This window comes from Balearica regulorum, chromosome 9 (genome assembly GCF_011004875.1).
Source record: "Balearica regulorum gibbericeps isolate bBalReg1 chromosome 9, bBalReg1.pri, whole genome shotgun sequence".
NCBI classification, from domain to species: Eukaryota; Metazoa; Chordata; class Aves; order Gruiformes; family Gruidae; genus Balearica; species Balearica regulorum.
In genome coordinates, this window is record NC_046192.1 from 26,746,125 (window position 1) to 26,760,372 (window position 14,248).

General features: G+C 36.3%; 1 protein-coding gene across 8 annotated transcripts in view; it reads left to right on the top strand.

The window, feature by feature from the left end:
• The window catches only part of IFT80 (intraflagellar transport 80), a 53,557-nt gene that overhangs the window by 28,482 nt on the left and 10,827 nt on the right, over positions 1-14,248 (top strand). For 7 of the 8 annotated variants that reach the window (XM_075761647.1, XM_075761642.1, XM_075761644.1 and 4 more), the window contains 5 exons: positions 3,045-3,224; positions 5,646-5,764; positions 6,635-6,709; positions 8,260-8,423; positions 13,525-13,589. In XM_075761647.1, the coding sequence (XP_075617762.1) occupies positions 3,045-3,224; positions 5,646-5,764; positions 6,635-6,709; positions 8,260-8,423; positions 13,525-13,589 (603 nt within the window). The remainder of the gene's footprint in view (positions 1-3,044; positions 3,225-5,645; positions 5,765-6,634; positions 6,710-8,259; positions 8,424-13,524; positions 13,590-14,248) is intronic. The other variant, XM_075761646.1, reaches the window with a different exon arrangement.

The window sequence follows — 14,248 nt, forward strand, 5'->3', positions numbered from 1 at the left end:
TGATGCCCCTTTATTATTCCTTCTGACTGATGGGTAGGTTCTTGATCTAAGGCAAATGACCTTAGAACAGCCTTGACGGTTTGGGAGGATCCCAATATTCAGTTTTGAAATAGTACTTCTTCAAACTGTTCTCAGATAGATTACATCTGGCCAGCTGTGAAAAATATGTCTCAGACGTAGGACATGTAGAGCATTCTCCGAGTGTGCTTGTTACAATCATCTGTCCTACAACAAGTGCTTACTCATTTGCCGTATAAGGATGTCAGACATAGTTGAATATTTTGCTCTTAATTACTATAGAGTGTTTCATACAGAATTCATTCCGTTGAGACAGAAGAGTAGGTTATGGACTTTTCTCCAAAAATTGCTATTACCTCCTGCCTGCAGATCATACAGACAGTGAACGGTGTGTTCTGTGAGCCAAGAGGCAGGCAAGCTGAAGCCTTAAAATTGAGTGCTTGAATTTGGAAAGTCAGTCAGTGCTGACACTGTTTTTCACTCACCCTTACACACGTAAGCAGTAAAAGAGCCTTAACTCAGTAGGTCATCTTAGATAGTATTCTGCAAATCGTTAGCACAACTGGGAGGTTGAATTTCATCCCGTTGCGTTTCCTCGCTGTTGAATGTTTCAGTCTGACACCTTTATTTTACTGTAATTTTTGTGATTTTGTTTCGTTTTCATATCATATGACACAGTCATATGAAGATTTTGTGTGAAGGACTTAGTATTTCTTGGGGTTTATGCGCACTGCAAAAGAAATCAGAATATGAAATGTGTTAGAAACATTAGGTATTTTCTTCCAGCTTTCTCTTTTTTGGTGTAGTACGTATCCGAAAGTCATGAGAACCAAATGTCTACGTTTAACTTTAATCACATCTTTTTTCTTACTGATTTGCTTATTAAGATTTCAAATGCTTTTGAATATTCAGGTAGTTCTTCAATTGCTAAATGTTTTTCAAAATATTCTATTACACAGTTCTGAGGAGGCTATAGTTGAGATTTGCTTCTCATTTTAAAACCTGGTTTAATGTCTTCCTAAAAGTTCATAAAAAAGGTTGTTTCATTTTTTGTCATCCACTTCCAGGGAAATGCTTGTTTGGAGATTTGGGATTTGTATGAATCTCTGTATTTCTGAGATGCAAGAGATAGAAAACAAGGGTCTTGGTCTCAAAATTCTTCTAGTTTTTGACAAGAACATGTTAATAAGGATCCAGCTAAACTTTAGAGGTATCTCATACATAAGGCTGAGGGAATTTGAGAATAAAGTTTTTCATTGGAGGAAATTTAAATATTGAAAAGGAACAAAATTAGGTTTAGTACTAAATGTAAGCTTCTCTTGTAACCACATTCGTGCTATGGGTCAGAAGGGCAAAAGCAAATGCCAGTTTTAATACCTCTTCCTCATTCTTCATGCTGGGGGGATTTATAATTTTATTTTTTGCCATGCTAACAGAAAGAGTGAAAACAGAGAATGAAAGCAGGGGTGGGGGGGGGTTCAAAGGATAAGAAATCATGTGCTGTTTCATTAAAGCTCATGCTCTGCATCCCCGCTGCACTGGAACAGGCGATTCCACGGTGCCACATGGGCAGGAGGGGGGACACTGTGCCCTGTGCAGGAGGCAGGCAAGGAATTAAAATGTTAAATGCAGCTTACACCCTGTTGCTAGAGAGCATAAAGCTCCTTTTTTTTCTTTTTTTTCTTTTTTTTTTTTTTTAATTAAAAGTATCTTTTAGCAGCCAGCCCACAGTTCACGACCGGCTGTATGATCTCTGGTGTTATTTGCCTGAGGCTGGCTAGCTGTTGGGCAGAGCAGTGTGTCTCCTGGTCCCCAAAAACCTACTGCTCTGCAGCCTTCCTGACACTGCTGCTTTCACAGCTTCCTGCTATCCCAATAATTTTGGGCCTCCATTTAAAAAAAAACAAACCAAACTGAGAACTATATTTTAATAGATGTAGATGATGTAAACCAGTCGTAGAAGGTGAAGGAAAATGTTAGCCGCAACACCACAGAAATGCATTCTTTAGGTCCAAGTGAGCCTTTCCACCTTGCAAAATCCCGTTAGCAGGAAAATGTACAGTGATGCCATTTTGCCAACTGTTTGAATCTCTAGCTCCGTAGGAAAGCAGATACCCTACTTGTTTTGATAATAAGATTCTGAAATACAGTTATTTGACCTGTGCCCCCACGACATTAAACTGTGATACTCCTCTGTGAGCACCTCTTAATTAGTCTAAAACGAACGCAACACACAGAGCTGTTATTTCTGGTTCTCTCCAAAGCTAGGCCAGATGTCACAGCTTTGGTTGCAGTCATGTTTCAATTTTTTGTTGTTATTGCAAGCAGAGCAACTGGAAATTTTTAATACATCCTTCCCCTGTACAGAAACAACAGAGACTAGAGAAAAAGGTAGGCAAGGTGTATGTAGTTTCTTTTTTAGGTCAGGAGAACAGTACACAGGCATTGCTTTCAGAGCTTTTCTTAATCCACCAATGTCCCTTACATTGGAAGCACGGACAGAAACAACACAAGAGCTTTGCAAATCTCTGTATACTGGGATAGGAGTGCCTTGTTTATACTGACTGATTTTTGCCTAGGCTTTGCTGTTTCTATACTCAGGAGCTGCTGTCACTGCGGCATAAACTGAATGCATCACACTTAAGACTGTAGCCCATTGCACCCATGTAACCCAGTATAATTGTTTCTAAGTACGTTCACTTAATTTTTATGTAGTGCTTGTCTAGATTTATGAATGACTAAGTACACTTTAAATGTATTGTGGCTAGATAACTAGTGTACTTCAGACATTGTGACATATTTTATTTCTGCCGTACCTGATGATTTTCCTCTTGGTATCCCTGTTTTTCAGGAGTCTGACTTAAGACATCTAATCTCTTTGGTTTGCTTATTCAAGCTGTAAGAACAAGTTAGCTCATTGATGTTTCTTAAAAAAATATAACCCTGCAAATCTATTTATTACAATAAATCAATTCTAAAAAGTAAAAAACAATACATTTAAGAATTCTTTTCTCTTTTTCTGCAAGTGGTCTTATGCTTTAGAGAAGCCTAACACTGGCAGCATATTTAATATTGCTTGGTCTATTGATGGCACTCAACTAGCCGGAGCGTGTGGAAATGGACATGTCATTTTTGCCCATGTCGTGGAGCAGCGCTGGGAGTGGAAGAACTTTGAAATAACGTTAATTAAGAGGAGAACCATGGAGGTAATCTTCACAGTTCAGAGCTGTGCATTCTGATTACTAGCTTTCTAAGGCTTTTTTTTAATACAAAATTGGGAATTTTTAAACCACGATAAAACATTATCCTTTTTTTTTCTCTGTGTATATAAGACTGAAAACGTTTAAGATCATAAAATGGCCAGAGTTAGCAAGTGGTGTAAATAATTATCAGTTGTACAGAAGATAAGATCTATGTAAACCAAACCATACCACCAGACGGACCAGAATTATATGATTCAGAAGTACTTCATCCTCCAGAAAAACGCAAAGCTCATTTGAAGAGCATGTGAAATTAGCCATGGGAGGCCACTTACAAGAGAGAGATAATTTCAAGTGTAATGAAAATGTTTATGCAGAAAACAATACAAATACATTGGCCAAAACCAAAGCATCATATTAAATAGTATTACAGTAACTGTCAGCAAAGATGAAGCTGCATAACTAGGTGTAGATAATATAGAGGAGCTTTCTTTACCTTATCTACATTCGTGAGTTGTTGGAGGCACTGATGCACTTTGTAATAGCTAATGCATTTGTAGGGTTTACTGTATCTGTGTTGTTAACGAAGCTACGATGAATGTTGCTGTCTTAGGGCATTTCCAGATAAATGTGGTTGCTGACTCTAACTGTAAAGAGTTGTAATGTGCTTTTCTGCACCACATATTGTATTACGGCCTATGTTCAGATCTTCCAAAGCTACAGAAATTTATCATATATCGTATAACGTGTATCAGGTACCTGCATGGTGCTTCCAGCTGAGTACTGAGCCATAGGCATTGACCTCAGCGGGAGCTGCCAAGTCTCAGCACTGCTGGAAATGAAACAGGCCCCTACATGTGGTTTCTGGAGCTTAAGTTTAGGATCCTTCTTTTGAAAAATCTTGGCCTGAATCCACATTTAGGTTACCAAGTATCTGGGAATTAATACAAAAATATGAATTTTTACCTTCTAATTTGTCCTCTGTGTTCCCAGACACTGACTCACAACATTCACTCTCTGAACGCTGGGATAATATAAGATTTCCATTCTTACAAATTTTCCAAATTACACATTTGGTATTGGACACCAGGCCAATATTTTCAATATCGAAGGCAAGTTCCTAAATTCCTAATTAGGCCCTTAAATTTCTTTGGGTCTTGATTCTTTGATGTTGAATATGTAATTGGGAAAAGTTGTAACAACAGAAATGCTGTATTACAGTTTGGTCCGGTGGGTGGGATAACATGAGTCAGTGTCTGGGAACACAGAAGACAAATTAGCAGGTAAAAATTCATATTTCTTCTTTCATTCCCAGACATCGACTCGTAACAGATGGGCTCTGTGAATAATCTCCAGGGTGTTTGAATATGCAAACAACTGAGGAAGTATAGCTAACCCTGATTCAGGACCAGTTTATTTTATTATCTTATAGTGATTTTATTTTATTCCTATATATTTATGTAGGAAAATATTGCCTGCAAAAAAGATCTAGATGCATTCTTTTTTTTCTGAGTACTGCAATAGCTAAGTTAATTATGGACATATCACTGTGGTAGACATAGCAATTAATGTGTCTTTGGAAATTATTTCTAGGCTTTCATAATAATTGAGTTCAGTCCTTGTTTTGCAATTGGTTGCATAATGGAGAAAATCAAAGAGAAGTTACTGTCCTCGGAATGGTGACATCTTAAAAAAACCCCAAACAAACCCAAACCCAAACAAAACCAAAGACCACTATCCCCGTCATAAGATACCTCCTTAGATTTTAGCTGCCTAAAATCTTTGAGCTCAAAAATCTGTGTTGATTACAGGCAAACTGCAATTTTCTTGAAACATTGTCATTTGAGCAGATTTTCACAGAAATGGCAAAGGCACAGCCTGCTTATCAAGGCCATCTCCCAAATTTTTCTTACTTCAGAGTGTGGTAGCATTAAAATATATGCTAGAGCAATCGAACATCTAGACAACACATCTTATCCAGATCTTGGATATTGCCAAATTGCTCTGATGGGATCATGATGGGATTGCTGAAGTATGACACTTCAAATGTTTCGGTAATCAGCAACTGAACACTTGAGTCTTAAAATGGGAACTTTCAGATGTCTTTGATCTCATTTTCTCAACCTCAGGTATAATATTGCGCTGATACCTTATGTGTTCCAAGTATGCATTAATTACTCCTTTCTTTTAAGGAACTCCATCCAGGTCCTCAGTAATTATTCATTGTTTATTTGGAGTTTATAGAACCTTTGAGGTTTTTAAGTTTTCACCAGTGCTATGAAAGTGCCTGTTTCTAAATAGATATGTTCTGCTAGTGGCATAATAGTATCAGCATGTGCTTATAATAAGAAAGAATATAATATTTCACTAGTTAGTTTTCATTTCAGTTATTGTTGTTTTATTCAACCAAAACTTTCTTTTGATTAGGTGCACAATGTTGTTAATGATGCGGTAGATTTGTTGGAATTCCGTGACAGGGTTATTAAAGCCTCTTTGAACTACGGGCATTTGGTTGTTTCAACTTCTCTTCAGTGTTACGTGTTTTCGTAAGTAATACAAATTCATGAAGCTTTTTCAAGTTTATCTAATGGTTGTAAGAGAGTAGCAGAAACTTTGTTTGAAGTACAGTAGTTAATTTTATTATTTTTTTCTTAACTAATTGAAATATTCTATGGAACCTAGCATCATCTACAACAAAATGTATTGGAGTATAGTTGCCCTCCTCCTGTCATCGTTTCTTTCAGCTTCTTGCTGGTGCCATGACTGCCTGTTCATTTTGCTACACAAATTCTTTCTTTTCACCTAGAGACAGCAGGAATGGTGGCTGGATGTAAGTGTGTTTGTCCCAGTTATGTACCTCCATCTAGGGACTCCTTTTCTTTGGATATTGCTTCTGGCTTGCCATTATTTTGGAATAGAATAGGAATGATTCAGTCCTGCATTGTGTTTTAAGAACATGGTATTCTGTTTCATATGCTGAAATTTAAAGTTTACTCCTAAAGGCACTTATCTGTTCAGTGAGATGACTAATGCTGAACAAAAATGCAGCCTGTAACTGCATATGAGAGGGATTCTATCCTACCTCTGAATCACTGTAAAAGAGCTGAATCACAAATCGGAAATATTTTTAAAATATGTTTGTTTCATGTAAATATAAATTTACAGTTTACTCAGGCTCCTAAGTCAGCTGCTGCTAGTGTGAAGGGATGGAAAAATGAAGGCAGAAGTGTTATTGGATCATACTGCATGGTTATCTGTTACTTGGCTTCCTAAACACTGTTTTCCTTTTGAAAACCTCCCTTTTTAGGAATGGTAGATGATTAAAATGTGTGTGCTTTACTTCCTGATTTCAACTTCATATTTATAACGAGATGTGAAGATTAGTGGTTTTAACAAATGATGAAATTTTTTTTCAGTACAAAGAACTGGAATACACCACTGATCTTTGACCTGAAGGAAGGAACAGTTAGTTTGATTCTACAAGCGGAAAGGTAGCTTACTTCTTGTAATGCTCGCTATTAGATGTGAACATGCATTTCCTAAAACTTTGTTATCTAACATAAGAACAGATTGAAATACTAGAACTCGACAAAAAGTATACAGTGTTGTTAAGTAGTACGTAAAAGCTTAGCTGGTGTATTTGCCGTAGGTCTGTGATGGTGGTAATGAATCTTTTCATACATTATGTATGTTTATACTCTTATTTATGGAAGGAAGTAGATTTTCTGACATTACAGTAACATCTGCGGTTTTTGATGTTTTATATTGCTTTTTTGAACTGGAATATATTTTATATAAATTATCTTTGGTCTGCAATTTTTATTAAAAACATTGCCAGGTATGCCAAATAAAAAGAAATAGTTTCATTTTTCTTACATACTTGTATTTATAGTTGCAAGAAATTACTATTTTTTTTTCAGTTTAAAAAAAAATTCATTTGTATTTCCTGAAAATCATTTGTCAAAAGAGATCTTTACATGTGCTTTTGTAGAAAGAGACTCTTTAAAAGGACTAAGAATAGGAGCAGAAGTCAAAAATCTTGAGTTTTGATTATAGTCTTAATTCTCATGGACAAATATTGTTGGACAACTATTTCAGCCCAGTGCAGCACAGTGCTCACTGCATCGAGTTCCTCAGATTCAACACGTATGTCCTAGTCTACAAAGACAGTGCAGTAGAGAACAGCTAAGCAAGGATTTCAACAATCGGTTTCTATATTTGGACTTTTGTGCTGCCAATTAAAGGTAAATTTTGAAAACATGGCAGAGATTCTTTGGCAGTGGGGGTAATCCACAGAAATGAACCATAGGTTTTGGTAAAACCAGTCTACCTTGACAGATAATTGTGCAAACAGACAGTGGTTCGTTTGGTACCAGGGATTGGTAACATTTACAATAGCTGGGGGTCTAACAACTGGCTTTTTGTTTATGGATGTGTTTTGTGTCTATGCACTATAAATACTGTACATACCAAATGCTTCTTGTTATGTAGAACTATTTATGTTCTGTACAAAAATTTGAAGTGTGTTCCTGCAAAGGAGTTATTTTTCACTGAAGCCCTGCATCATAATAGCTGGTAATGAGTTCATTGAAAGTGTCTTCTATTTGCTTTACATTATAATCTAGTTGAACTGAAGGAAATGGTACAGGTAATGCTGTTTCAAAGCTAGCTGTAAACATTAAAGCTGTTTCTCACATATATACACGCAGTGCTGTCTTATGAGGGGGAGTACCATCTGCAGCTGTATGCTTTGTCATCAGGAGTTACAAGCTTTAAATCTTATAATATGTCTAACAGATAAAATCATAGTGATTTCAGACAATAAATATTTGTCATGGAAAAAGATAACATTTATATTAAAACTGAAATCTTCCATACAGAGCTTTCAGAATATCCACTCTGAAATGTAAGACTTAGAAATGATGTAGTTTAGCTGAAAACAATTGCAGGATACTAGACAATTACCTTCAAACTGTTGAAACTATCATCATGCTTTTCTTATTTAGTGATTTACATTTTTGTTGGGTTTTTTTTTTGGTAGGCATTTTCTTCTTCTAGATGGTGGAGGACTTTATTTATATTCATATGAAGGAAGATTAATTTCCTCTCCAAAATTTCCAGGCATGAGAACAGATATTTTAAATGCCCAGACAGTATCTCTGAGTAATGATACTCTAGCAGTAAAAGACAAAGCTGATGAAAAGGGTAAGTCTTGGTTCTAATAGTTCCACGTTTGCTAATAATTCATTGTGAAGTTTTCAACCTCTTCACATTTAACTTTGCTTAGCATAGTTATGGTAAAAAAGAAAGCATAAAGCATAAACAGTGTATCTATGATATAAATCAAAGATAATATTTATTATAAAAATGAATTAAAATGACGGGTCTTGCTTAGCTTTGATTTTAAAAGTTAAAGAGAATTATATATGTCTCTGAACTTCCAGTTAGTTGTGTGTGTAATGCCTCAGAGAGCCATGGAATATTTGCAGTAAATACTAGGATGGTAGGTTTTCACTCTCTGACACGTGGTTTTCTAAAGTACCACCTCAGCAATGTCCTTCTGCTTGACTGCTGCTCTTAGAAACTACCAGTACATTAGCTGTGATGAATTTTAGTTCCCAGATGTTCTTTGGTTTAGTTTATTTGGGTTTGTATCTTTACAGCATGCAAGTTTTATACGTGGCTGCTGTGACCACAGTTATGAGGCTGTGATGTTCTGTCTCAGTGTTGTGTTCTTGAAGATTTTTATGTTCTTAATTTTTGGGTTTTGGCATTAAAAGCACTATAATTATAAAACATAATACGGCCAAATGAACTTCAGGTAACTTTTTGCATTAATGAGTGGTACAGGAATATCTTTTTGTCAGTCAGCTTTTTTCCTTTGTTCTATCTCTTGATGCAAATGTGTAGTTTGCCTGTGCAATAATTTGAATTTTAAGTGTCTGCTGGAGACAGACACTTCCATTGCTGGAAAACCTGTGGCACGATGACTTTTAACTTTGTAACTGTGCCATTTATAGGCCATGCAAATATTACAATACAGGGCTGCAGTGCTATCTATAGCTGTGTTTCTCCTGCGATATGGCCAGCAAGGGGATTACCAGTGGGAACAACTGTGCACAGGAGCTGCTGGTATTGCAGAGTGAAATAGTGAAAACTTCCTGCCCGTGGTTCCAACTGACACCAACTCAATCTGTTATCTATAAGTCTGTTATCCTAGACATAATGATTAGATTTTAAACCATTTCAGAATTTTAGAATTCTTTGTCTTGCAGCAAGGAAGAATCATATTTATCTTCTTTTTGCCATAGAAAAAAAGCCTTTCAGTGTGAAGTACAAAAGACAAAAGATCCTGATTATAGTAGGCAGGGAGTTAGCCCTTTAGTACTGATTGTACAGTAGTTTTCTCAGTATATAATCTGCAACTTAAATTACTTGATGAATGAAGAAAATTCTTGTAATGATCCTTTAAAATATCCCTCCCCAAGCAAAAAAAAAATTAGGCGAGGTTTTTCTCACTTTCTTGTTAGAAAGCATTTTTGCTACTCCGTACAACTTGCATATTTTGGATTTTTCTTTTTTTTTTTTTTTCTCTTGTACATCCTTATCTTTTGTGTGAGAACAAATAGTTTATTTCATTTTGAAGAATTATTTCTAATAGTAGTAATATCACCATAATGCACATTTCCTTTTTAAGGAAAACTACTTCAGAAAATATTATCCTCAAGCACCAAGACATAATATCTAAAATAGCTGTGTAATAATTAAGATGGATTTTAATCAGCAAAAATATATTTCAATGTAAATTATTCAGAAGAAAGCAGTAGTTTGCAAAAAACAAATGGATCAGTGAAAAGTTGCATTTTATGTCTCATCTTTTCTATTTTATTCTGTGTGTGTCTATGTATATCACACAAGTGTGTGTGTGTTTGTACATTAATATGTATAACACAGAGACTTTATTTTATTGCCGTGTTGACACCTTGTTAGAATAAAAACAACAGAAGTGTTTTAAATAAATTGAGGTTATATAGAAAATTAATTCATAAATATTGACTGCTGTCTATATGCATGCATATTTAAGATTTTGATGGTAAACTCACTCTCTTGCCTCGTTCCTCTGCCCATCTTCCTGAATAGACCGAAGAGCATCTCCAGCTCCCAACCATTCCTATTAGTGTCCTGAAAAACTTCTCAGCTGATTCTGCACCCAGGCTAATCCTCATCAAAACTGTAATTCACAGAGGTTGGGTTTCTGGCTGTCTTTTCACGATAATCTCCCCAAATGATCCTGTTGGAAGGAGCTTCCATCAGGGCAATGAATAGGGGTGGATGTGGGGTTTTTTTTTCTTTCTTTAGGTATGAGTCCCACTAGTAGTGGTGAAAAGTGTTATAATATGCCAGCACATGGGAAAACAGATTCTTGGCACAGGAAACCATGGCTTATCTAGGCCTGTTTATTCTTCTTGACTCACCCCACAGCAGAAGCGGTTTTTTCTTTGCTCTATTTTGAGGGCAGGTCAGTTTTTCCTACTGCACTGCATTGTAGAAATATCTAAGATAGCTCAGTTTGATATAGGAAGCAGTTTACACGTCGTAGCATGGAGGTCTCTACGAGCTAATTTACTCTGAAACAGAGCGTTATAACTTTCTGTGCTTCAGTGTTGTTACTTGGATACTCTTCCTCTTTCAGTAATCTAGAAAAAAGATTTGTACCTCTGCAATTACAGTCCTTCCTCAGTCTCTAATGAAGATGGAAGAGGGAGGCGAGCCTATTCTCAAAAGGGAACGGCTGGCCCTAGGGCAGTTATTCTGCGATAATAGAATGTGTGTGTTAAAGGACACATAGTAGCTGTGCTCTTTCACTGGATGCTCAAAGTGAAAGAATGCCCTTTGTTTATAGTTTTAACTTATACATATAAAAAAGATCTCTTTTAGGTTCTAAATGATTGTAAAGCGATGTGGAGTTTTTCCAGACAGGGGGGAAAAAACCCCAAACAACTCCAAACTTATTTTCTGAAATACCTGAATAATATTCATGAAAAGTTAACCAATTCTACTTGTCAATTGGGTAGAGTGGTTTTCTTTAAAACTCTCTTAATCTCACTTCCTATAGCTAGTGTAGTAGCAATAAAATTGGCTTGTGTAGCTAGATCAAAATAAATCTCATGCAGGGAGCCATGCATAAAAGTGAGAAAAAAAACCCACTTCTCAGGAACAACTAGTTTTCTTTTGTGTATTTAGCCAGCTGCCAAGAGCAACCCTTGTGCAAAACCCTTTCTTTTTTTCCTCTGCAAACTCAACCAATGCTTTCTGAACACCTGCTCTTATAGTTTGGTTTTTTGTTGGGTTTTTTTTTTTTTTTTAAATTCTGCCTGTATAACCTGTATTGACCTCAAACCAACATCCTGTGTCCTAGTGAAAGAAAGGCACAGCAGGATTAACATGTTAACATCGCCATCCTTTGGAATGAACATGTATGTTCATCTTATATAATATACTTACAGGTAGCGTGTTGAAATCACAGGTGGGATGTGTTATTGAACATCTGGAACATTTCTGTCACATCTGTGTTTTCCATGAACTAACGCGGAATCGTGTGCTTTAAATTACAGCTGGTGTTCCTTATAATGTTACTGTTTTCTCTAGGTTTGAATACTCTACCTACATCTGTCTGAATTTGTAGGTTCACAGACTATATATAAAGTATATATGAATAGTTTTTGAACACACATGGATGTGCATCAAACGCTCACACACATGTGTGTATAAATATAGAGGCAGAAATAAAGAAAGAGTAGCTTTATTTTTAGGCAACTTGCAAATTTGAGTCTTCACGGGATAGCCTAGAAATACAGATGATGTAGGTGGGGATTTGTTGTGGTTTAACCTGACCGGCAGCTAAACCAACCACACAGCTGTTCACTCACTGCCCCCCCCACAGTGGGATGGGGGAGAGAATTGGGGAAAAAAGGTAAAGCTTGTGGGTTGAGATAGAAACGGTTTAATAGGACAGAAAAAGGAGATAATAATGGTGAGGATGATGATGGTAATAATAAAAAGGAATACACGAAATAAGTGATACATAGTACAGTTGCTCACCACCCACAGACCACCAATGCCCAGCTAGTTCCAGCCAGCTTCCCCTAAGTTATATATTGATCATGACGTCATATGGTATGGAATATCCCTCTGGCCAGTCGGGGTCAGCTGTCCTAGGCTGTGTCTTCTCCCAGCTTCTTGTGCACACCCAGCTTCCTCGCTGGTGGGTAGCATGAGAAGCTGAAAAGTCCTTGATTTGGTGCAAACATTGCCCAGCAACAAACAAAACATCAGTGTGTTATCATTATTCTCATCCCAAATGCAAGCCACAGCATTATACCTGCTGCTAGGAAGAAAATTAACTCTATCCCAGCTGAAACCAGGACAGAGGTTTTTCAAGGGGTTTTTGGTTTTGGTTGTTTGTTTCTTTGTTTTTTGAGGGTGAGACAGGGATAGAGTGGAACAAATAGACTTCTGGTAACGATTGCAAGAATTATATATAAAATTCAAGTATATTGACATAAAGCAGATACCTTTTGAGGAAGCCAGTTATTAATGTATTTTCGTTAAATGTATCATCATGACAAGTGGAAACCCTACACCGCCCTGGAAGAAAATATGCCTAGTGACCACCGTATGAAGAATTCAAAATAGAGCAGATTATTAACAAAATAGAGAATGCTTCTGAAGAATGTTTTACCCAATAGTTCAAAGGACATCTTTCTATATATCTGATACTAATTCCTTTAGGAAAATATATCAGTGAATGGTATCGCTTCCTAAACTTTCATATTCCTCAAAATTGTGGGTTAAGATTGAGTAAATCTATCAGATAACCTTGGTAACATTAATTTATTCACAATGCAGGGTATAAACTTGCATCAGATAGAACTTAGTATCATTTCTATAAATAACCACTTGAGTTGTGATAGGAAGTAAAACACTAGTTTTCTCAGTTCCGTATCAGTCCATAATATCATGTTTCAATGGCTATCAATGCTCTGAAAATAACGATATTTGAGAATTTTCGCAGATCACTTGAACCTCAAAATGAGACTATTCCTAAGCTCAGTAGACTGACGGTTACATTTTCCCAACTGTAAGGTTCTTTTTTGACCTGAGTGTGAAAGTTGCTGGTAAATCTAGCACATGGTAATAAGTATCCACTGGCAGTAAATTATACTCTGAAAATGAATGGAACTGCTTGAAAAGTCTATGAAGAACTGTTGCTTTTAACTAATAAACCCTTTCTTTTTTTCTTCAGTTATCTACATATTTGAAGCTTTATCTGGAAAGCCATTGGGTGATGGAAAGCCTCTAACCCATAAGGTAAGGTAAAGGATATAATGTCTCTTTTTTTATTATACTTTGAAATTAAGAATCAATAATGGGTTTCCTCAACAATGAGTCTAACAACCCATTAAAGGTTTAAAATCTTAATAGAAAGGAGCTTGACAACTCTTGCTGACTCTTCTAAAATAACAAAAATCAGATTCTTTATGCAGTGTCAATGTACAAAGGTATATGCTATAGGTTGTGGTCAGTTACTGGCATGTGTTTCCCATGCATGTAAGAGTTTGAAACTACAGGTGAATAGTTCTGTTATGCAGTAAAACTGATCAACTGAGTTTCCTTTGCATGTACTCCAAAGCAACTTTGACTAGTGCCAACCTGTTGTTAATACTGAAGAAAAGAACATTAGTGAAAAGTTGTCTGTCTCCGGTTGGAGCTTTTACTGGTTTTACTTCAAAACTGATTGCCTGAGCTGCATTTTATTTTTCTTCACTCTTCTGTTATACACCAAAAGCAAAATTAGGCAGCTTCTCTGGAGAAAGGAATAAACATTCATCTCTTAGGCAGTTTTTGCTTTGGGACTGACACTTGTATTTCTGTAGTTTTGTGGTAAATTCCTAAACTGCTAACTCTTCTCTGTTGCAGCTTTGTTTTAATCTGCATGAAATTCAGTTTATATAACGCTTCATTCAACA